Source organism: Grammomys surdaster, unplaced genomic scaffold (assembly GCF_004785775.1).
Source record: "Grammomys surdaster isolate TR1022 unplaced genomic scaffold, NIH_TR_1.0 310, whole genome shotgun sequence".
NCBI classification, from domain to species: Eukaryota; Metazoa; Chordata; class Mammalia; order Rodentia; family Muridae; genus Grammomys; species Grammomys surdaster.
In genome coordinates this window covers 2,645,607-2,669,782 of record NW_021604729.1, presented here as the reverse complement: position 1 = coordinate 2,669,782, position 24,176 = coordinate 2,645,607, and the positions used below count along the sequence as shown (strand labels likewise).

The 24,176-nt window shown below is 37.8% G+C and overlaps 1 protein-coding gene across 5 annotated transcripts in view; it reads right to left on the bottom strand.

Moving 5' to 3' along the window:
• LOC114629501 (solute carrier family 22 member 19-like) overlaps positions 1–24,176 on the bottom strand; it is an 81,922-nt gene that overhangs the window by 56,509 nt on the left and 1,237 nt on the right. For all 5 annotated transcript variants that reach the window (XM_028777542.1, XM_028777543.1, XM_028777545.1 and 2 more), the window contains exons 2-4: positions 23,712–23,815; positions 16,605–16,759; positions 16,330–16,498 (exon numbers count right to left, since the gene is read on the bottom strand). In XM_028777542.1, coding sequence (XP_028633375.1) covers positions 16,330–16,498; positions 16,605–16,759; positions 23,712–23,815 — 428 coding nt within the window. The remainder of the gene's footprint in view (positions 1–16,329; positions 16,499–16,604; positions 16,760–23,711; positions 23,816–24,176) is intronic.

The window sequence follows — 24,176 nt, the reverse complement described above, 5'->3', positions numbered from 1 at the left end:
TCTCTCTCTCTCTCTCTTTCTCTCTCTCCCTCTCTTTCTCTCTCTCTTTCTCTCTCTCTCTCTCTCCCTCTCTCTCTCTCTCTTTCTCTCTCTCTCTCTTTCTCTCTCTCTTTCCCTGCTTGTAATTTGAAATGTGATGCCTCTGCTTTTGCTAGAAGCCACCATGCCTACCACCTGTTGCTATGATAGATTCTCATCCTTCGAAAACAGTAAGTCCAAATAAACTCTTCTTTCTGTAAGCTGCCTTGGTCACAGTGTTTTATTATAGCAATAGGAAAGTAGATACTACAGAAGTCAATCCAAGATATGAAAGGAGAGATAGGATTACTAAAGGAAACCAGGATTGAAATAATGCTAGGATTGAAAAACTTAAAAAGCCAAATGAAGAAACGCAGAGGCAACCCTCACCAATAAAATGGGCAAGTGGCAAACAGAGTATGAGAGATGGAAGACAACAGAGAGGAATTAGATCACTCAGTAAAAGTCAATGATGACTTTGAAAAGAGGTAGAAACAGAAAGTAGGAAGGTTTTGGAACACCATGAAAATACTCATCATTCAGACTATGGACACAGAATAATACCATAGCAAAAGCATAGAGAATGTTTTCAATAAATATCATATCAGAAAACATATTAAACCTACAGAAATAAATGATTATCCATGTACAGGACACCTACAATATTACAAATAAATGGGGCCAGTAAGAAAAAAAGTCTTTACAACATATTTTAGTTAAAACATTAAAAATACAGAATAAATAGTGCTAAAAAGCTACAAAACAGAAAAGCCAAGTAACTTATAAAGTAAGTCCATCAAAATAATTCCTGATTATTTTACAGAAACTTTTTGAGCCAAAGGAGTGTGGAAACGTATATTTACATGTCTGAAAGACAACAACTACCCACCAAGAATGTTATAACCAGCAAAACTATCTATTGAAATTAAAGGAAAAATCATGATAAAAAAGGATTTAAGGTATTTCTCACCCATAAGCCAGCTCTACAGAAAACACTAGAAGAAATACTTTCTCTGAAGGCAAGACTAAACACACATACATGAAGTCACAGGGAATAAAATAACTATTTCAGAACCATTCATCTAAAGAGGTCTAAGAAAATACCACAAAAAAATGACAAAATACAAAATATTAAATAATGATGTTAATGGTCTTAAATCCCCAATAAAAACTCATGAACTAACAATTTGGATTAGAAGATAGAATCTATCTTTTGCTGCCTCCAAGAAACAAAACTTAACATCAAAAAATACATTTTTTACATTTACAATAAAAAGCTAGAAAGAGCGATTCTAAGCAAATGGACCCAAGAAATATACAAGCATAGATATTCTAATATCCAACAAAACAGACAGCCAAAGCAAAACTAGTCAGAAATTGTTGTGGGAAGTATTAAAAAAGAATCCACACTATTGCCAGCAAGTTGCTGACAGGCTGGCCAGCCAGGCACTGTCGGACAATGGCCGACCTGTTCTTATCTCATGGAGACTCTCTGACTCAGAGCTCCAAAATCTCTCCACCCAGCTTGCTAAGTTCACACTGGCTGGTCACTACCATGCCAGCCCCATGCTTCAAAACTCACATGGCCTTTTGTGGTGCACATCGGGCAAACCCACACTTTGTCACTGTACCTTTCTCTCTGGAACCCAGTCAAGCCCCCACATGAAGGAAACTACCACACAAACTTAGTTCAGAATCAATGATAACTCAATCACTGGGCACATCAACTAGAATCCTAATTTGTAAGACATGTTAAATCTAAATCCTCTGGTGGCCAATTGATATTAACAAAAATTGTACACCTAGCTAAGACAAATTGTCCAGTAATTATCTATCCCTTATAAGATATTCATAGCTACCTGTGGCTATTTAAAGCCATTCAGAATCTGGATCATCTTTCTCTTCCTCCATCTTCCTTCCTTCCTTTCTCTGTCCACTCTCCTGTCTCTGAAAATCTCTGCCCGCCTTTCTTTTCCACTTCCCAATCACAGGCTCCTTGTTGTATTAATATTTAAGTTAATTGGGGGAAACTCTGTTACAAGAATAGATAAAGTAAGTCGTTTCATACTCATTAAGAGAACAGCTCACCATATATGGCATGTACTCACTTGCAAGTGGATATTAGCCATAAAATAGAGAATACCCACACTACACTTTTGACCCAAAATTTATCCTGCCTACAAGAAATGCAGGGACAGGAGATGAACTAGAGACTGAGGGAATGGCCAAGCAATAACTAGCCCAACTAGAGACCCATCCCATGGACAAGTACCAATCCCTGACACTATTAATGATACTCTGTTATGCTTGTAGGCAGGAGCTTACCATGACTGTACTCTGAGAGGTTCCAGCTAGCAGCTGACTCAGACACATGCAGAGTCCCACAGCCAAGCACTGAATGGAGCTTGGGGATTCTTATGGAAGGATTGAGGGCTGCTAAGGGTATAGATACTCCACAGAAAGACCAACAGAGTCAACTAACCTGGACTCTTGGGGGCTCTTAGAGACTGAACACAAACCAAAGAGCATACACAAGCTGGACCTAGGCCCACAAACACATATGTAGCAGATGTGCAGTTCAGTCTTCATGTGGGTCCCTAAGAACAAGAGTGGGGGCTATCCCTAAAGCTGTTGCCTGTCTGTGAAACCTGTTCCCCTAACTCGGCTGTCTTGTCTGGCCTCAGTGAGAGAAGAAGTACCTAGTCCTGCAGAGACTTGATGTGTCATGGTGGAGGCCTCCAGTCTCTCAGATGAGAAATGGGCTGCATGAGGGAGGGACTGTGGGAGGTGGGGAACAGTGATTGGGATGCAAAGTAAATTTTTAAAAATCTACTATATACATACATATATGTATGTGTGCATGTGTATGTATATGTGTGTATATATGTATGTATGTATCAAACACAGCTGCACACAGTTTTATAAAAAAATTATTATTAAATATATAATCCCAAATTGACTCCAATACAATGACAATGTGTGACTTCAATATCCACTCTCACCAGTAGATAGATCAAGAGAAAGAAAGAAAGAAAGAAAGAAAGAAAGAAAGAAAGAAAGGAAGAAAGAAAGAAAGAAAATGAAATGAAATAATTCTTTTTAAAAATAAAAAGAATAAAAGGCCACTCTGGTTACCAAACTTCAGGTAGGCCACCTTACCCATGACCTCTTACTTTCTCTCTCTCTCAATCTCTCTCTCTCTCTCTCTCTCTCTCTCTCTCTCTCTCTCTCTCTCTTTCTCTCTGTGTGTGTGTGTGTGTGTGTGTGTGTGTGTGCCACCCACCCTATTCCCAATCCCCTGTCTCCTCTTTGTCATCATGTCTCAGCCCCAAAATCAGGCAGAGACCTCCTCCCTGACCAAAGGGCCACCAGAAGTCCAGCCTGCAACATGGGGGAGACACCGTGCTCGACCACTGGCCAGAAGAGAAGAGAGAAAACACAAACTAACAAACAAAACATGCATCCAACAAAGACAAACTCAGAAATTGGCACCTAGACCAATAATTGTTGTTGTTATTATTTAAAACGGCCTCTGGCTCAGGCCAACTATCAGCTGCTGCAGCTCTGCCTAGCCCAGCCACCATGTTTCTCGGCCTGAGGCCACGTGTGTGCTGCAGCTAGAACCAGCCCGCCAGAAACACCAGCCCTGCCACCCACTAGATGCCAGCATGAGAGATGGCTCCGCCAATCTTCCATGCTGTCTCCGCAAGGCAGGGCATTGCCCAGACCATTCTGCCATCCATGCAGGCCAAGTAAGAGAATGAGACTCTAATTTTTATAGATTAATCAAAGGCTTTATATGTTTGATAATGATTAATAACAAGATGCCCATACAAAGAGAGTTGTATCCCAGTTAGCTAATCTAACTATAAGTTTATAAGTTGTTCCCCACGAGTGCTCTCCATACCTGTGTGGTTCTCCATCCTCCTACATCTCTGCTCTCTCTTGCTCCTCCTCTTCCTTTTTTTCTCCTCTCCTCCTTACTCCTCCTCTTCCTCTCTTTACTCCTCCCACCTTAGCTCATCCTACAATAATCACCACAAATCCAAGTGTCTAAATGCCAGTGAAAGAATACAACCAACTGGCAAATGTGGCACCACCAGTGCCCAGTTATCCTAATACAGCAGGCCCTGAATATTTCAGGACAGCTGAAATGGATCTTAAAACAAGAAAAAGATCTTAAAATTAACTTTATGAAGATGATAGAGGACCTTAAGGTAATGAATAAATCCCTTAAAGAAATCAAAGAAAAGATCCCCCCCCAAAAAAGGAGGAAATAAATACATCCTTTGAGAAAACCAAGAAAGCCAATAAAAATAGTTGAAGAACATGAATAAAACTATTAAAGACCTAAAAACAGAAATAAAGGTAATGAAAGAAATCTGATGGATTTCTGGAAATGAAAAGTCTAGGTAAATGAACAGTATCTATAGATGCAAAATTCACCAAAAAAAATTACAAGAAATGGAAGAGAGAATCTCAAGCATAGAGAATGCAATAGAAAAAAATGAATACATCAGTCAAAGAAAATGTTATATCACAAAACATCCAGGAGATGTCTATAAAGGTACAAGAATCATACAGAACACCAAATGGATTGAACCAGAATGTCCCTTCACCTTAAAATAATCAAAACACTAAACAAACCAAAGAAAGAAAGAATATTAAAAGCTGAAGGAGAAAAAGACTAAGTAACATTTAAAGATAGAACTATTAGAATGATACCAGACTTCTAAATGGAGACTCTAAAAACTAGAAGGCCTTAACAGATACCTTATAAACTCTAAGGGACTACAGACACCAGCATAGATTACTATACCCAGCAAAACTTTCAGTTACCATAAACGGAAAAAGCAAGATATTCCATGATAAAATCAAATTAAACAATATCTGCCAGGACGCTGGAGAGATGGCTCAGCAGTTAAGAGCACTGACTATTCTTCCAGAGTTCCTGAGTTCAATTCCCAGCAGCCACATGGTGGCTTACAACCATCTGACTTGGATCTGATGGCCTCTTCTGGTGTGTCTGAAGACAGCAATAGTGGACTCACATATATAAAATAAATAAATCTAAAAATAATAATAATAAAAATAGACAATATCTGTCTATAAATCCAGACCTATAGAAGGTAGAAAACAAAAACTTCAACCCAAGGAAGTTAGCTATACTCATGAAAACACAGGAAATAAATAAATAAATTCATACCAGAAAACCAAAAGAAGGGAAGGGTGCACGCACATTTGTGTATGATTACATATACAACAACAAAACTATAAATTAATCATCACTGGTCATTAATATCTCTAAATATTAATGAACTCGATTTTCCAATAAAAAGACACAGACTAACTAGAAATGGATGCAAAATAGGATCCATTCTTCTGCTGCATACAATAAACACATTTCAGCATCAAAAATAGACATTACATCACAGTAAAGAGTTTAAAAAATATTTTCCAAGCAAATGAACCTAAGAAAGAAGCTGGTATAGTCATTCTAATATCTAACAAAATAGCCTTCAAACCAAAATTAGTCAAAAAAAAAAAGGCTAAGTATAAGGTACAGACAGTTCTCCACAGAGGAATATCAAATGGCCTAGAAACACTTAAAGAATTATTCAACATGCTTAGCCATCAGAGAAATGTAGATCAAAACTACTTTCAGATTCCATCTTATACCTGCTAGAATGTCTAAGATCAAAAACACAAGTGATAGCTCATGATGGTGAGTATGTGGAGCAAGAGGAACACTCCTCAATTGCTGGTGATAAGGAGCACTCATACAGCCACTATGGAAATGAATCAATAAAGCAGTTACTCCAGAAACTTGGAATTAATATACCTCAAGACCCAGCTATACACTCTTGAGCATATACCCAAAGGATGTTCCATCCTACCACAAAGACACTTACTCAACTATGTTCATAGTGATTTTATTCATAATAGTCAGAAACTGGAAACAACCTGGACATCCCTCATCAAAGGATAAAGAAAATGGGCTATATTTACACAATGGAGAATTGCTCAGCTGTTTTTTAAAATGGGATCATGAAATTTTCAGTAAAATAGATAAAACTAGAAAAAAATCATGCTGAGTGAGGTAACCCAGACCCAGAATAGTATGGTATGTAATCATTTATAAATGGATATTAGCTGTTAAATAAAAATAATCACACTATAGTCCACAGACCCAGAGAAGCCAAGTAACAAGAAGAGCACATAGATATCTGCAAGAAGAGGAAATAAGGTAGATTTAGCAGGGAACTGGAGACAGGTGGGGATGATAACAGGAGGAATCATGTGGCAAAAGGGGAGGGGAAAAGTACAGGAAGAGATGACTGGAATTGGAGGGCATGAGGGAGTGAATGACATGGAAACAGGGGGGAGGGAGAGAGAGAGAGAGAGAGAGAGAGAGAGAGAGAGAGAGAGAGAGAGAAATAAGAAGAGCTTGTTGAAATTTACCAACATTTAAAACTACAAAATGGTGCTTTGCCAGGCAGTGGTGGTGCTCGCTTTTAATCCCAGCACTTGGGAGGCAGAGGCAGGCGGATTTCTGAGTTTGAGGCCAGCCTGGTCTACAGAGTGAGTTCCAGGACAGCCAGGGCTACACAGAGAAACCCTGTCTCGAAAAACCAAAATGGTGCTGCATGTTTATTTTAGGAAACAAAAGGTATTGAAATTGTTTTTAATTCCACTAAAATAATCATTTTAGTGAGCTAAGTATTTTTATCTTTTCTGACTAATATATTCATGCATTCTGTTTAAAACAGAAGCATGCTGTAAATGTTAAGATATGTAAGTTACACTTTCAATGTTTTTAAATGTATTTATATGTAAAAACTAAATAAAAAACATTAGTATTAAATAACATAAAAGTAAATGAACATAACAAACATCCATAGAACATTCCACTAAAATGATACATAATGTACATTATATGTTATAGCAACCCATGGAACTTTCTCCAAAATCAACTTCATATTAGGACACAAAACAAACCTCAACATATACAGGAAATTTTAAAGAACCATCCTGTGATCTGTCTGATCACAAAGGAATAAAGCTGGATGTTAATAGCAATGGAAACTACAGCAAGTACACAAACTTGTGGAAATTAAATGATGACTAGGAAGAAATTAAGAAGGAAATTTTTAAATTTCTAATATTGAATAAAAATAAAACACAATGTACCAAAATCTATAAAATTCAATAAAGGCTTTTCTAAGAGAAGAGTTTATAGTGCTAAGTGCTTACATCAAAAAAATTTGAGGGATCTCTAGTTAATAATTTGATAATATATCTTAAAGCCTGAAAAAACAAGAACAGACCAAAAACAGTAGATAGGAAGAAAGAACTAAAATCATGGCAAAAAATTAAGAAAAGTAAACAAAAAAGCAGAAAGATAAACAATATTAACAAACCCCTAGCCAAATTAACCAAAAGAAAAATGTGTGATACCCCAGAAAGGGGGGATGCTAGGGATGGTATCCTCTCACAGGCAAAGGAGGAAAGGGGATGAGGAGAAGAAGATGGAAATGGGGCCCTTTTGGCTGGGGCAGACACCTAGCTGGTCTGCTCCTGTGAAGACACCATGTCCTGAGCCATGCTAGAGGACACATTGCACTCACAGCAGCAGGAATTCAGAATCCCAGAGGTGGCCTGAGTCCTAGGAGTTCTTACACCCAGGAGCTCAAGATCACAGGATCACAGAGACATCTGGACTCTGAGGAGCTCTGACATGAGCAAGATAACTGGAAAAAACAGGCTCCAGTCAGAGATAGTGAGTTCAGGTAGCACTAGCAATAACCAGATGTCGAAAGCCAAGCACAAGAACTTAAGCAACAGAGACCAAAGTTACTTGGCATCATCAGAACCCAGAACTCCCACCATAGCAAGCTCTGAACACCCCATCACACCGGAAAAGCAAGATTCAGAAATAAATAACTTCTCATGATGATGATAGAGTACTTTAAGAAGGACATAAAAAACTCATTAAAGAAGTACAGGAGAACACAGGTAAACATATAGAAGTCCTTAAAGAGGAAACACAAAAATCCCTTAAAGAATTGCAAGAAAATACAAGCAAACAGGTGACGGAATTAAACAAAACCATCTAGGATCTAAAAATGGAAGTAGAAACAATAAGGAAATTTCAAAGGGAGACTACCCTGGAGATAGAAAACCTAGGAAAGAAAGCAGGGATCATAGATGCAAGTATCACCAACAGAATACAAGAGATAGAAGAGTGAATATCATGTGCAGAAGATAACATGGAAAACATTGACACAACTGTCAAAGAAAATGCAAAAAGCTCCTAACCCAAAACATCCAGGAAATCCAGGACACAATGAGAAGACCAAAACTAAAGATAATAGGTTTAGATGAGAGTGAAGATTCCCAACTTAAAGGACTAGTAAATATCTTCAACAAAATTATAGAGAAAAACATACCTAACCTAAAGAAAGAGATGTCCATGAACATACAAGAAGCCTACAGAACTCCAAATAGACTAGACCAGAAAAGAAATTCCTCCCATCACATAATAATCAAAACATCAAATGCACAAAACAAAGAAAAATACTAAAAACAGTAAATGAAAAAGGTCAAGTAATATATAAAGGGAGAGCTACAAGAATTATACCAGACTTCTCACCAGAGACTATAAAAGCCAGAACAGCCTGGACTGACATCATACAGACCCTAAGAGAACACAAATGCCAGCCCAGACTACTATACACAGCAAAATTCTCAATCACTATTGATGAAGAAACCAAGATATTCTGTGACAAAACCAAATTTACACAATATCTTCCCATAAATCCAGCACTTCAAATGATAATTGATGGAAAACTTCAACACAAGGAAAGAAACTACAATCTAGAAAAAGCAAGGAATTAATCTTCCAACAACCCCAAATGAAGATAGCTATACAAACATAATTGCACCTCTAATAACAAAAATAACAGGAAGCAACAATCATTTTTCCTTAATATCTCTTAACATCAATGGACTCAACTCTCCAATAAAAAGACACAGACTATCAGACTGGATACATAAACAAGACCCAAAATTTTGCTGCATACAGGAAATGCACCTCAGTGACAAAGACAGACACTACCTCAGAGTAAAAGGATAGAAAACAATTTTCCAAGCAAATGGTCCCAAGAAACAAGATGGAGTAGCCATTCTAATACCAAATAAAATCAACTTTCAACCAAAAGTAATCAAAAAAGATAAGGAAGGACACTTCATACTCAAAGGAAAAATCTACCAAGATTAACTCTCAATTCTGAACATCTATGCTCCAAATGCAAGGACATCCACATACATAAAAGAAACTTTACTAAAGCTCAAAACACACATTGCACCTCACACAATAATAGTGGGGGATTTCAACATCCCACTCTCAGCCATGGACAGATCATGGAAACAGAAACTAAACAGAGACACAATGAAATTAACAGAAGTTATGAATCAAATGGATTTAACAGATATATAGAGAACATTTCATCCTAAAACAAAAGAATATACCTTTTTCTCAGCACCTCAGGGTACCTTCTCCAAAATGGACCATATAATTGGTCACAAAACAGGCCTCAACAGATACAAAAAGACTGAAATAATCCCTTGTATCCTATCAGATCACCACGAACTAAGGCTGGTCTTTAATGACAAAAACAACGGAAAGCCCACAGACACGTGGAAACAGAACAACGCTCTACTCAATGATGACTTGGTCAAGGAAGAAATTTTAAAAAAAGAAATTAAAGACTTTTTAGAATTTAATGAAAATGAGGACTCATCATACCAAAACTTGTGGGACTCCATGAAAGCAGTGCTAAGAGGAAAACTCAGAGCTCTAAGTGTCTACAAAAAGAAACTAGAGAAAGCATTTGCTAGCAGCTTGACCGTACACCTGAAAGCTCTAGAACAAAAATGAGTAAATAAACCCAAGAAGATTAAACAGCAGGAAATAATCAAACTCTGGGCTGAAATCAACCAAGTAGAAACCAAAGGAACTATACAAAGTATCAACAAAACCAGGAGCTAGTTCTTTGAGAAAATCAACAAGATAGATAAACCCTTAGCCAGACTAACCAGAGAGAACAGACAGTATCCAAATTAATAAAATCAGAACTGAAAAGGGAGACATAACAACAGAAACTGAGGAAATTAAAAAAAAATTATAAGATCCTACTACAAAGGCCTATACTCAACAAAACTGGAAAATCTGGATGAAGTGGACAATTTTCTAGACAGATACCAGATACCAAAGTTAAATCAGGAGCAAATAAACCATCTAAACAGTCCCATAACCCCTAAAGAAATAGCAGCTGTTATTAAAAGTCTCCCCACCAAAACAGCCCGGGACCAGATGGTTTTAGTGCAGAATTCTATCAGACTGTAAAAAAAGACCTAATACCAATTCTCCTCAAACTGTTCCACAAGAAAGAAACAAAAGGAACACTACCCAATTCGTTCTATGAAGCTACAATCATGCTCATACCTAAACCTCCCAAACCCAACAAAGAAAGAGAACTTCAGACCAATCTACTTTATGAATATCAATGCAAAAATATTCAATAAAATTCTAGCAAACCGAATCCAAGAACACATCAAAACAATCATCCATCATGATCAAGTAGGCTTTATCCCAGGAATGCAGCGATGGTTCAATATTCAGATAACCATCAATGTAATACACTATATAAACAAACTGAAAGAAAGAAACCACATGATCATCTCACTAGATACTAAGAAAGCATTTGACAAAATTCAACATCCCCTCATGGTAAAAGTCTTGGAAAGATCAGGAATTTAAGGCCCATGTATAAACATAGTAAAAGCAATATACAGCAAACCAGTAGCCAACATCAAACTTAATGGAGAGAAACTTGAAGCAATCCCACTAAAATCAAGGACTAGACAAGGCTGCCCACTCTCTCCCTACCTATTCAATATAGTACTCAAAGTCCTAGCCACAGCAATTATACAACAAAAAGAAGTCAAAGAAATACAAATAGGAAAGAAAGAAGTCAAAATACCACTATTTGCAGATGATATGATAGTATACTTATGTGACCCCAAAACTTCCACCAGAGAACTCCTAAACTTGATTTTTAAAAACTTCAGCAAAGTGGCTAAATATAAAATTAATTCAAACAAATCAGTAGCCTTCCTCTACTAAAAGAACAAACATGCTGAGAAAGAAATTAGGGAAATGACACCCTTCACAATAGTCACAAATAATATAAAATACCTTGGTGTGAATTTAAACAAGCAAGAGAAAGATCTATATGACAAGAACTTCAAGTCCCTGAAGAAAGAAATTGAAGAAGATCTCAGAAGATGGAAAGATCTCCCAACCTCATGGATTGACAGGATTAATATAGTAAAAATGGCCATCTTGCCAAAAGCAATCTACAGATTCAGTGCAATCCCCATTAAAATTCAAACTCAATTCTTCACATAGTTAGAAAGAGAAATTCTCAAATTCATTTGGAATAACAAAAAACACAGGATAGTGAAAACTATTCTCAACAATAAAAGAACTTCTGGAGAAATCACCATCCCTGACCTCAAGCTGTACTACAGAGCAATAGTGATAAAAAAAAAAAAAACTACCTGGTATTGATACAGAGACAGGCAGGAAGATCAATGGAATAGAATTGAAGACCCAGAAATGAACCCACACACCTATGGTCACTTGATCTTTGACAAAGGAGCTAAAACTGCCCAGTGGAAAAAGGACAGCATTTTTAACAAATGGTGCTGGTTCAACTGGAGGACAACATGTAGAAGAATGAAAATTGATCCATTCTTATCTCCTTGTACAAAGCTCAAGTCTAAGTGGGAAAAGGACCTCCACATAAAACCAGATACACTGAAACTAATAGAAGAGAAGGTGGGAAAGAACCTTGAATACTTGGGCACAGGGGAAAAGTTCCTGAACAGAACACCAATGGCATATGCTCTAAGATAAAGAATTGACAAATGGGACTTCATAAAATTGCAAAGTTTCTGTAAGGCAAAGGACACTGTCAATAGGACAAAATGACAACCAACAAATTGGGAAAAGATCTTTACCAATCTTACATCTGATAGAGGGCTAATATCCAATATATACAAAGAACTCAAGAAATTAGACTCCAGACAACCAAATAACCCTATTAAAAAATGGGGTATAGAGCTTAACAAAGAATTTTCAACGGAGCAAACTCGAATGGCCGAGAAACTCCTAAAGAAATGTTCAGTATCCTTAGTCATCAGGGAAATGCAAATCAAAACAACCCTGAGATTCCATCTCACACCAGTCAGAATGGCTAAGATTAAAAACTCAGGTGATAGTAGATGCTGGCGAGGGTATGGAGAAAGAGGAACACTCCTCCATTGTTGGTGGGACTGCAAGATGGTGCAACCACTTTGGAAATCAGTGTGGAGGTTCCTCAGAAAATTGGACATAGCATTACCTGAGGATCCAGCTATACCACTCCTAGGCATATACCCAGAAGATGCTCCAACATATAACAAGGACAGATGCTCAACTATGTTCATAGCAGCCTTATTTATAATAGCCAGGAGCTGGAAAGAACCCAGATGTCCTTCAACTGAAGAATGGATTCAAAAAATGTGGTATATTTACACAATGGAGTATTACTCAGCTATTAACAACAATGAATTCGAGAGTTTCCTAGGTAAATGGATGGAACTAGAAATTATCATCCTGAGTGAAGTAAGCCAATCACAAAAGAACACACATGGTATTCACTCACTGATTATTGGATATTAGCCCAGAACCTTGAAATGCCCAAGATGCAACTCACAGGCCACATGAAGCTCATGAAGAAGGAAGACCAAGTGGGGGTGATTCGGTCCTTCTCAGAAGGAGCAACAAAATACTCAAGGGAGCAAATATGGAGACAAAGTGAGGGACAGAAACTGAAGGAGGGGCTGTCTGAAGACCATTCCACCTGAGTATCCATCCCATGTGCAGTCACCAAATGTAGATGCTGATGTGGAAGTCAGGAAGTGCATGCTGATAAGAGCCTGATATGGATGTCTCCTCAGAGGTCTTCAAGAGTCTGACATATTCAGAGGCAGATGCTCATAACTAGCCATTGAACTGATAATGGGGTTCCCAATGGAAGAGTTAGAGTGAAGGCCATTGGAGTTGAAAGGGTTTGTGGCCCCATGAGGAAAGCAACAATACCAACCAACCACAGCTCCCAGGGTCTAAACCACCAGCCTGGGAGCACTTAGGGAGGGATCCATGGCTTCAGCTGCATAAGTAAGAGCGGACGGCCCTACTGGGCATAAGTGGAAGAAGAAATCCTTGACCTCATGAAGGCTGGACGCCCCAGGGGGTGGGAATTTTGAGGGTGAGGAGGTGGGAGTGGGGGGATAGGCAGGGGTTACATCCGCAGAGAAGAAGTAGGAGGGGTGAGGGGATAGGGGGTTCCTGGGTGGGTGGGGGATGGGGTAAGGGGACAACATATGAAATGTAATTAAAACATCCAATAAAAAAAAAGAAAGAAAGAAAAAGAAAAGGACAGTATTTTCAACAAATGGTGCTGGTTCAACTTGAGGACAACATGTAGAAGAATGCAAATCAACCCATTCTTATCTCCTTGTACAAAGCTCAAGTCCAAGTGGATAAAGGACCTCCACATAAAACAGATACACTGAAACTAATAGAAGAGAAAGTGAGAAAGAGCTTCGAATACTTGGGCACAAGGAAAAAGTTTCTGAACAGAACACCAATAGCTTATGCTCTAAGATAAAGAATTGACAAATGGGACCTGATAAAACTGCAAAGTTTCTGTAATGCAGAGGACTCTGTCAATAAAACAAAATTATAACCAACAAATTGGGAAAAGATCTTTACCAGTCCTACATCTGATAGAGGGATAATATCCAATATATACAAAGAACTCAAGAAATTCAACTCCAGACAACCAAATAACCCTTTTTAAAAATGGGGTACAGAGCTGAACAAAGAATTCTCAACTGAGGAAACTCGAATGGCTGAGAAGCACCTAAAGAAATGTTCAGCATCCTTAGTCATCAGGGAAATGCAAATCAAAACAACCCTGAGATTCCACCTCATACCAGTCAGAAAGGTTAAGATCAAAAACTCAGGAGATAGTAGATGCTGGCGAGGATGTGGAGAAAGAGGAACACTCCTCTGTTGTTGGTGGAATAAGAAGATGGTGCAACCACTCTGGAAAGCAGTCTGGCGATTCCTCACAAAATTTGACATAGCATTACCTGAGGACCCAGCTATACCTCGCCTGGGCATATACCCAGAAGATGCTCCAACATATAACAAGGACATATGCTCCACTATGTTTATAGAAGCATTATTTATAATAGCCAGAAGCTGGAAACAACACAGATGTCCTGCAGCACAGGAATGGATACATTTACACAATGGAGTATTACTCAGCTATTAAAAACAATGAATTGGAGAAATTCTTAGGTAAATGGATGGAACTGAAAAATATCATCCTGAGTCAGGTAACCCAATCACAAAAGAACACACATGGTATTCACTCACTGATAATTGGATATTAGCCCAGAAGCTTGAAATACCCAAGATTCAACTCACAAACCATGTGAAGCTCATGAAGAAGGAAGACCAAGTGTGGGTGCTTCTTTCCTTCTTAGAAGGAGTAACAAAATACTCAAGGGAGCAAATATGGAAACAAAGTGTGGGACAGAAACTGAAGGAGGGGCTGTCTGAAGACCATTCCACCTGGGTATCCATCCCATGTGCAATCACCAAAGGTGTATGCTGATGTGGATGTCAGGAAGTGCATGCTGACAGGAGCCTGGTATAGCTGTCTCCTTAGAGGTCTGCCAGAGTCTGACATATTCAGAGGCAGATGCTCACAGCTAGCCATTGAACTGATCATGGGGTTCCCAATGGAGGAGTTAAAGAGAAGACTGAAGGAGCTGAAAGGGTTTGCGGCCCCATGGGGAGAGCAATAATACCAACCAACCAGAGCTCCCAGGGTCTAAACCACCTGCCTGGGAGCACATAGGGAGGGACCCATGGCTCCAGCTGTATATGTAGAAGAGGATGACCTTGTTGGGCATAGGTGGGAAAGGAGATCCTTGGTCCCATGAAGGCTGGACACCCAGTACACTATTGCTTTCTTCAGACACACCAGAAGAGGGCATTGGATCTCATTACAGATGATTGTGAGCCACCATGTGGTTGCTGCGAATTGAATTCAGGACCTATGGAAGAACAGTCAGTGCTCTTAACCACTGAGCCATCTGTCCAGACCCCTGCCTACAATCATTTTTAAGATTGTATTTTTATTTATTTTACTTTTATGTGAAAGGGTGTCTTGCCCACATGCATTTCTGTGCACCACATGTGTGTCTGGTTCCCTTGGAGGCCAAAAGCAGGCATCAGATTCCCTGGAACTGGAGTTATGAGTGGTTGTGAGCCACTGTGTGGGTGCTGAGTATCAAACCTGGGTCCTCTGGAAGAACAGCCAGAATTCTTAACCACTGAGCAATCTCTCCAGGCCCCTGCCTACAATTTTAAACTAGAGAAACCATGTATGTTCTTCATTAAATAGTGGGAATAAATTTACTTCTTGTCTTTTATCCATATCACCTGCAAAGATAAATGTCACAAAAGTTTCCAAAATGTTTTCCTTTTTAAAGTCACTCATACAAATACAAGCTACAGTAAAACCAATCTAATCTTTAAAGATTTTCCTGTAAGAAAGGAAAAATTCTATTATAACCTGGATAATCAAAGCTTGGTAACAAAGATATACAGAAAAACCAAGAACATTCTGGTAAGGATTCATTACTACTCTCTCTTTTTTAGGGTAGTTTTTCCTTAGTAAACAAAAAATAACTTGTGAGTAATAAAATTTAAATATCTAATAGTACATAGTTTTAAGTATACCATATCTAATATGTATGTATTGAATACACTTCCTCAGAAATTATTTATTTATCTATAATATGAATATGATGGTATACATTTTATACAGTTCTTAGTAAAATGAAAACTCACAGACTCTTCAGATAAATAATGAGTCCTCTTCAGTATAACTATATTTCTTATCACATATGTATGTAATTTTATAAAAATGCTAATGGTCTTAAATTCAAGTTTAATTTGTTCTCCTTGGTTCTTCTGAGTCCTACTTGTTCTTATGACACAAAACTCAAAGAGAACACACTGTCAGGTGTCAACCAAGTACAATGCATTTCCTTCACCCTGATTCCATGTACATGGTCATGCCAGGATTTCATAAGACAGAAGAGAAAGGAAGTTCATACCTTGTGGGTACAAGTAAGAAAAATATTGGTATAGACATCGCCAGATGGAGGTGGTGCCAGTTTCGAATAGTAAAAGCCAGGCCTGCCAATATTATTTGTCCAATTGCTCCAGCACATATCAACATTGCTGTTGCCAAGGCTTGGAATTTAGGCTTTATCCATTCTGTTACTGAAAGAAAAGAAAATGAATGAATCTTGATTTCAAATTAAGATAGGAGGGACGTCCAAATCAAAAACAAAGCTTGTAAAAATGTCCATTAAAAGTTTTGACTTACTGAGCAAGCTACTATTTGTCAAAATGGCTGAGAAAGAAGTTCCCACCAGGAATCGTAGTGAGCAGTAGATGAGGAAGCTGGGAGCCAAAGCTGCACAGGTCTCAGTGATGGCCATTTGCAGTAAACCACATATAAAGATTAACCTCCTCCCAAACCTGAGGAAAAGAAAGAATTAGGCTATGGGAACAACGCACTTGGCATACAAACTGAAAACACTTTAAAGTGATAGATAATCAAGAAATAACTAAAAGTGTACATCCTGACAAGCAACTTTCTGTGTTTGAAAACAGTGCGAACCAAAGCTTCATCTCCAATCTGCTACTAGTATCTTTCCTACTAATACAAGCCACAAGACAGCGTAGAACATTTGAGTTTTAACATTATATAAATACCCTTTTATTAAAGTATTTACTTAACATGGATTATTATCTTGTTTCACTGATATGACAAAATACTTAATTATTTATCAAATGAAATTTATTTATTGCCGGGCAGTGGTGGCACACGCCTTTAATCCTAGCACTTGGGAGGCAGAGACAGGCGGATTTCTGAGTTCGAGGCCAGCCTGGTCTACAGAGTGAGTTCCAGGACAGCCAGGACTACACAGAGAAACCCTGTCTCGAAAAACCAAAAAAAAAAAAAAAAAAAAAAAAAAAAAAAAAAAAAAAAATTATTTATTATACATACAGCATTATGCCTGCAGCCCAGAAGATGGCACCAGATCTCATTATAAATGGTTGTGAGCCACCATGTGGTTGCTGGGAATTGAACTCAGGACCTCTGGAAGAGCATCCAGTGCTCTTAACCTCTAAACCATCTCTCCCGCCCCTCAAATGGAAACTTTTATCAAGCAGATTTTTAACAAAACAAATTCAAAAAGTCAGAATTCAGAGTTTTATTGTCAACCAGAAGAGGAATTCTTTCTACTTTGTTGAATAAAGGCATGTGTACTGGATTTAAAGTAATTGGGGTAACTAGTAGCCATGCTGTGGTATCTGCTACACTCAACAGTATATTTACATTGTAACATTAATTATATATAATTATACATTCTACTTCATACAAATTTATACAACATAATCATAATTATTAAGCTTGTGTTTCAACTTAGAACAAGGTATGAATTTAAAAGGTGGTGTGTTAAACTAAATGTTAAAATGACAGTCTAGATAAAGCTTAGTCAGTCCAAACAATGCATGGGTATTGTGCCCTTCCCAGCCTTGAGCAGACTGAACAGACCTTGTTTGCCACACAGGACCTTAACATCTAGGTGAAGTCATCTGCTTTGTTTACACTTAGAACTTCCTACAGGACCTTAACACCTAGGTAAAGTCAGCCACTTTGTTTACACTTGCAACTTCCTACAAGAACTTAGAAGAACTTAGAAGGCCAGTTGAGCCTGTTTTGCAATATTCTCCAGCTGAAACAAAGGATGGATTCAGGTGGGCTTCCCCTAAATAAACTCAGTGCTGAATATTAAACTTTGAGTCTTGATAAGAACCTTGTCTTGGCTTCATGCTTCTCTCGATCCCCCCGCCCCCCACTGTCTCTTTTTCATTTCCAGCCCCCCTTTCAGGTAAACCCAGTTCATCCATGGCTGTTTGAGGGCTACAAGTGTATCATATAAATCATATGTATTCTCATAGGAAAGAGTCATCTATTAAATTTGTAAATGTTCTACTTCTTGAACAGCAAACCTTTGGTGGTAGCCTAGTTTAATAATTCATTCATCGAGGGCACTTGGGTTATTTCCTGCCTTTTCAAACTTACTGGTGTTATTTATCTTTCCTTTTTCTCTCCCCATGCATTACTCTTCCTTTCTAGTTATCTTCACCCCATTTTCCTTTTATCCTCCCGCTTTTTGATTGTCTCTCTGTTATCCCATTATCCCTTTCGTAGTATCCATCTTCCACTCTGCCCATCTCTATCATTCTTTCTCTCCCCATCACTTCATACTGTTTCTACTTTCTTAGATTGTTGCATGCATATACACCTGAGAGACATAAATGATAGATGATAGATAAGTAGGTGGATAGATAGGAGATAGACAGACAGATTACAGAATCTACATGTCCAGAGATGGCCACGTGGGATTGGACATCCTGTGTGGTAGTAGCTCATCCTGAAAAAAACTGATGTTCTCTCTGCAGCTATTGACCACCTGTACCATAATTCTTTGGATACTTCAGGTTATATACTCAAATCTAAAGATCTGGAACTAGGACCCACAATTAAGAGAGAACATGCAGTGTTTCTCTTTCTGGATCTGGGTTACCTCAGCATATTTTTCAATTCCATTTTACTTGCAACTTTCATGATTTCATTTTTCTTTACAACTGAATAAAACTCTACTGTATGTGTGTACTCATTTTTGTTATTCATTCATAAAGGACATCTGGGTTATTTCCATTTCCTAGATATTGTGAATATAGTAACAATGAAGCTAGTTGAGCAAGCATTTCTGAAACTGAATATTGAGTATTTGAGAATAAAACCAAAGAATGATATAGTGGGTGATATGATAGAAAAGCCTTTGACAAAATCCAACATGAGTTCATGACAAAAGTCATGAAGAGAACAGGGTTGTATGGACCATACCTCAACTTAATAAAGTCTATATATAACAATATCATAGCAAATATCATTTTAAATGGAAAAAGGCTCAAAGCAATCCAACTAAAATCAGGAGTTAACCAGGCCTGTCCACTATCCCCACTCCTTTTCAATAAAGTGTTTAAATTACTAGCTAGAGCAATAAGACAAGAGAGGGAAACTAAAGAATACAAATAGGAAAAGAAGTCAAATTATTCCTGCTTGCAGATGTTACAATACTATACACAGGAGGGTCCATAAATTCCACCTAAAAACTTCTAGAAATGATCAACCTTTTTAGTGAATTAACAGGATACAAAATTAACTTTCAAAACAGCATCCTCTCTATACACCAATAACAAGAATATTTAGAAAGAAATCATAGACGTTTCTATTCACAATAGCTTCTTAGAAAATACAGTATCTAGGAATATCTAGGAATAAACCTAACAAAGGATATAAAATAGCTTCACAATGAAATCTTTAAACCTCTACAGAAAGATGTTGAGGAAGACACTAGAAAGTGGAAAGACCTTCCATGCTCATAGATTGGTAGGATTAATATTATGAAAATAACTATCTTAACAAAAATAATCTACAGATTTAATGTAATCCCAGCTGAAATCCCCATGCTATTCTTCACATAAATTAAAAAAAATCAGTTATATATACAGAAGCATGAATAGCCAGATAGGCAAAATAATCCTGCAACAAAAGAACAATTCAGAAAGGATTACTCTTCCAGATCTCAAGATATATTACAGAACCAGTAATTAAAAAACTAAAAAAGCACGGTGCTGGCACAAAAACAGGCATGTAGATTAATGTGGCTTAGCTAATAATATTTGAGCTTCTTGGATGTATAGATTGATGTCTTACATCAAATATGATACAATTTTTTATGTATTTATATTTTCTTTTTTATGTGTGAGTGTTCTGTCTGCCTGTACACCTGCATGCCAGAAGAGGGAATCAGATCCCTTTATAGATGGTCATGATTCACCATGTGGTTGCTGGGAATTGAACTCAGGACCTCAGGAAGAGCCAGTGCTCTTAACTACTGAGCCATTTCTGCAGCCTTACACTGTGACATTTCTTGAAGACAAATTATTCTGATCAAAGACTAACAGTTCTAATGGAAAAGTCAAGATAATGAGAATGGATTCAAAACAAAGATCTAAATTTAATTCGTTCTTTGAATAAATGGAAGAAAGCGATCAATTAACATATTTCTGAGAACTGTAAGGATAAAATGGCTGCCTCCAAGGATCAGGGACCATCAAGGAAAAGAGAGCAGAGAGATTGTTAACAGTGAAAGGTCAGAAAACCAGAAATGACTCTTCTGAGTGAAGAGCCAAACAGCAATGTGAAAGTTCAACAACTGAACTTTGAAGTCTTAATATATCATGTTCCTTCTCCTTGCCTTCCCTAGGGTGGTCTTTGGATGTCTTCCTTCCTGATAAGGAAGATGCTTTCTTAGAAGCTGCCCTTATCTATAAGTCAGTCTTTTATAATTAGATTCACAAATATGTATAAAAGTGTAAGCACTCACAAAGTTGACCCTACACTAAGAAAAAGCAAAGGTGCCTTTTGCATGTTAGTTACTCAGAGGGAAGCTTTGTGGAAGCCAGCTAGAACCTGCTGAAACCAGCTTTGTTGTTTTCCCTGATCCCTCTCCTGCCTCCTGTCAGGTTACCTCATACTCAGCTGCCAAGCTTCTTACTCATCTTCATCAGTGTTCCTGGTGTTGGGAAACACTGATTTAACCCTCAAAATCTGTTTTAACCCTAATAATTCTAGGTCATTGGAAGCTGAGGCATGAGGATTGTGACTTCAAGGCCACACTGACCAGCATGTTTTACACAGTGAAACACCTTTAAAATAAATAAAATAACCCACAAATAATAAATATTTTAATGACTCTTCGCTGAGAAAAGGAAGCACAAATTGTAACTCTGAATCTGAAATTTACCTTCTTTAAAATAAATAAAATAAAAGAACCTACAAATAATAAAACGAATAAATATTTTAATGACTCTTCACTGAGCACAAATTATAATTCTTAATCTGAAATTTACCTTCTGATTCTGAATCTGAAATTTACATTTAGGTAAACAGTCTTCAAATACACAAAATGTAAAAACACAAAATTAAGGGAAAATAGTTTAATGGAGTGAGAGATTGTAACATTACTCTCAGGATTTAAGAAGCAAAGAATAACCACAAGCCACAAGACATATTAGTGAACTTGACCTCTAACCAAAATTACTTGCCTGGCATTATGTGACACTGCTCCATGAAGAGTAAGTTACAAACTTGCTATAGTCTAATGTGCCTCTAGGATTCATACTTAGAAAATTACTATCTAGTCTGATAGTAGTAAGAGACACCTTTTAGATTTTGTTAACTGTGAGAGGAAATACTGCAGGCATGGTGGCTATCGTCAGGGAATCTGAAAATAAATGTTGAGGATAATATGGGAAAAGAGGAACATTTATTCACAACAGGTAGGGGTGCAAATCAGTACAACCAATATGTAAATTGGTTGGGATGTTACTTGAAAATTAAAATTACCATATGACTTATCATACAACTTCTAAGTATAGACCCAAAAAACTCCATATCCAGGCACAAATTCACTTGCTCATCATTTTTATTGTTATTATATATTTGTGATAGCAAGGACATAGAACCAGCAGTTGCCCATCAACAGATAAATCAATAATGAAAATGCAGTACATATACACAATGAAATATTCTTCACCTGTAAATAAATTATGAGATTTGCAGGAAATTTGTGGGTCCAAAGAGTGTAATATTTAGTGAGGTCACCCAACCCAGAAAGAGCAAACTGCATGTTCTCTCATATATGAGGATCATAGCCTATAATAATGCATATATGTAAAGAGGGTGTAAAGTCTGCAAAATCCAGAAAAGAGGCCAAATAGTGGGTGATGGGAAGGATGAGGGTGGAAAAAAGGACAATGGAACATGAAAGGGAAGAAAATCTAAGAGGAGCAACAGGGAGGGGATTGAGACCTTCAGGAGGGGATATGAGGAAGAAGAACCCAAAAACACACTTCATTTGAAATATCATAATGTGGGGCTGGGGAGATGGCTCAGCATCTAAGAGCACTGGCTATTCTTCCAGAGGACCCAGGTTCTATTCCAGCACCCACACGGCAGCCTACATTCATCAGCAACTCTAGTTTGAGTGTCTCTGTCACCATCTTCTGACCTCCACCAGAAGGTGGAGCACTAGGTGCACACATGGAGCACAGACATGCATTCAGGCTAAACACCTGTATTTTAAACACATAAAAATGGTATAATAGGACCTAACACTATGATGACTTCTTTTAATGAAACTATATGAAGGGAGAGAGAGACGTGCTGGAGCACCTAAAAGCCAGTGGAGGGGGGCAGGTGGAGCAGACATAAAAATAAATTGCTGACAACTGTGAAATTGTCAAGGAACAATTAAAACTCTTTTTAAAAATATGAGAGAGGAGCCCTTATGAATGGAATTAATAGCCTTATAAAAGAGGTGCAGAGCCAATCAGATGGTTTGGTGGCTAAGGACACTTGCAGGGCATGCCTGGCAAAAAGCTCTCCAGCTACCATGCAAAGGTGAACTGATTCTATAAAGTTGTCCTCTAATCTCCACATTGCAAGTCACAGCATACATGCTCTCACACACATATCATATGCACATATACACAGTGATTCTAAATATGTTTGAGGCTAAAATAAAAGAGGCACAAGGGAACTACATGTATATGAGGGCCCAGGATAGGCCTCCTCTGCTACAGAAAAAGGCAACAACTTGCTTGGCAAAAATGATTATCTAATTAAAAGGAGGTTTTTCAAGCACCAGATCTAAGTTATTAGATCACAAACTTTGATGACAGTTGTCATTAGATTAATTGTTTCATAACCTGAAAGTATGTCCTTTGGAAATCATCTTTGGCAGAACCAAAAAAAAAAGTGACTGGCATAGCTTCCCAAAACACCAATGGTGCCACAAGTGTCAAAGGAGATCCTACCATTGTGCTTGATCAATAAGCATGATTATCCCTTCTCTGTGCACTACAGCTTTGATGCAGTGTCCAAGAGGGAGAAAGCACAGCACCTCTGACAAGAGAGTCAATGCTGTTTTCCATTTTTGAATACTCAAATAGGATAAAAACCATGTGTTAAAACTTCTTTGTCTCATTCCTATAGTTGACTGTTTCCTCACCTCTCCCAAACATGCTGTGACACTTTCTCTCTACTTCTCATCCTGAAATGCTATATATTCCATAGAGAAGGTATTCATGTGGCCACACAACTTAGAAACCTTTATTCAAACAGCACTCATGACACTGACTGAAATTTCCTTTTGTGTTTGTGGATCTCTAGGATTAAGATACAGCTAGAGTATAATTTGCAATGGCTTCTTGGATAATGATTGAATGACTCACAGATGACTAAAATTCTCACACATATAGAGAGCCATGAACCAGAGCCACTCACCTGTCTGTTAAGCAGCCATATAGGATATTTCCTACCAACACACCAGTCAAGAATAGAAACTTAGCTATTGACTCCAGTGACTGAGATTCACACACCAGGTCCCACTGAAAGATATTGAAACCATCAAAGTAAGGCATATAGCCTATCAGACTATATCAAAATGCTTCAGCATGTTTCATTCTAGAAGACTCCTGAACTCTTCTCCCATTTCAACACTTTCTGACTTCTACCATCCTTGTCTCAGATTAAACACACCTAACTTCAGGAATCTTCCCTTAGTAACTAGGGCCTAGATCTTTAGGTTGCACTACTGACTTGTAGACCATGCTTAAAAATTCCCAAACTTCACCATATACTGTAATAATTTGAGAACCTTAAAAAATGTTCTGGATCCCATACCCAAATTCAGCCTCTCATGATAGATAGATAGATAGATAGATAGATAGATAGATAGATAGATAGATA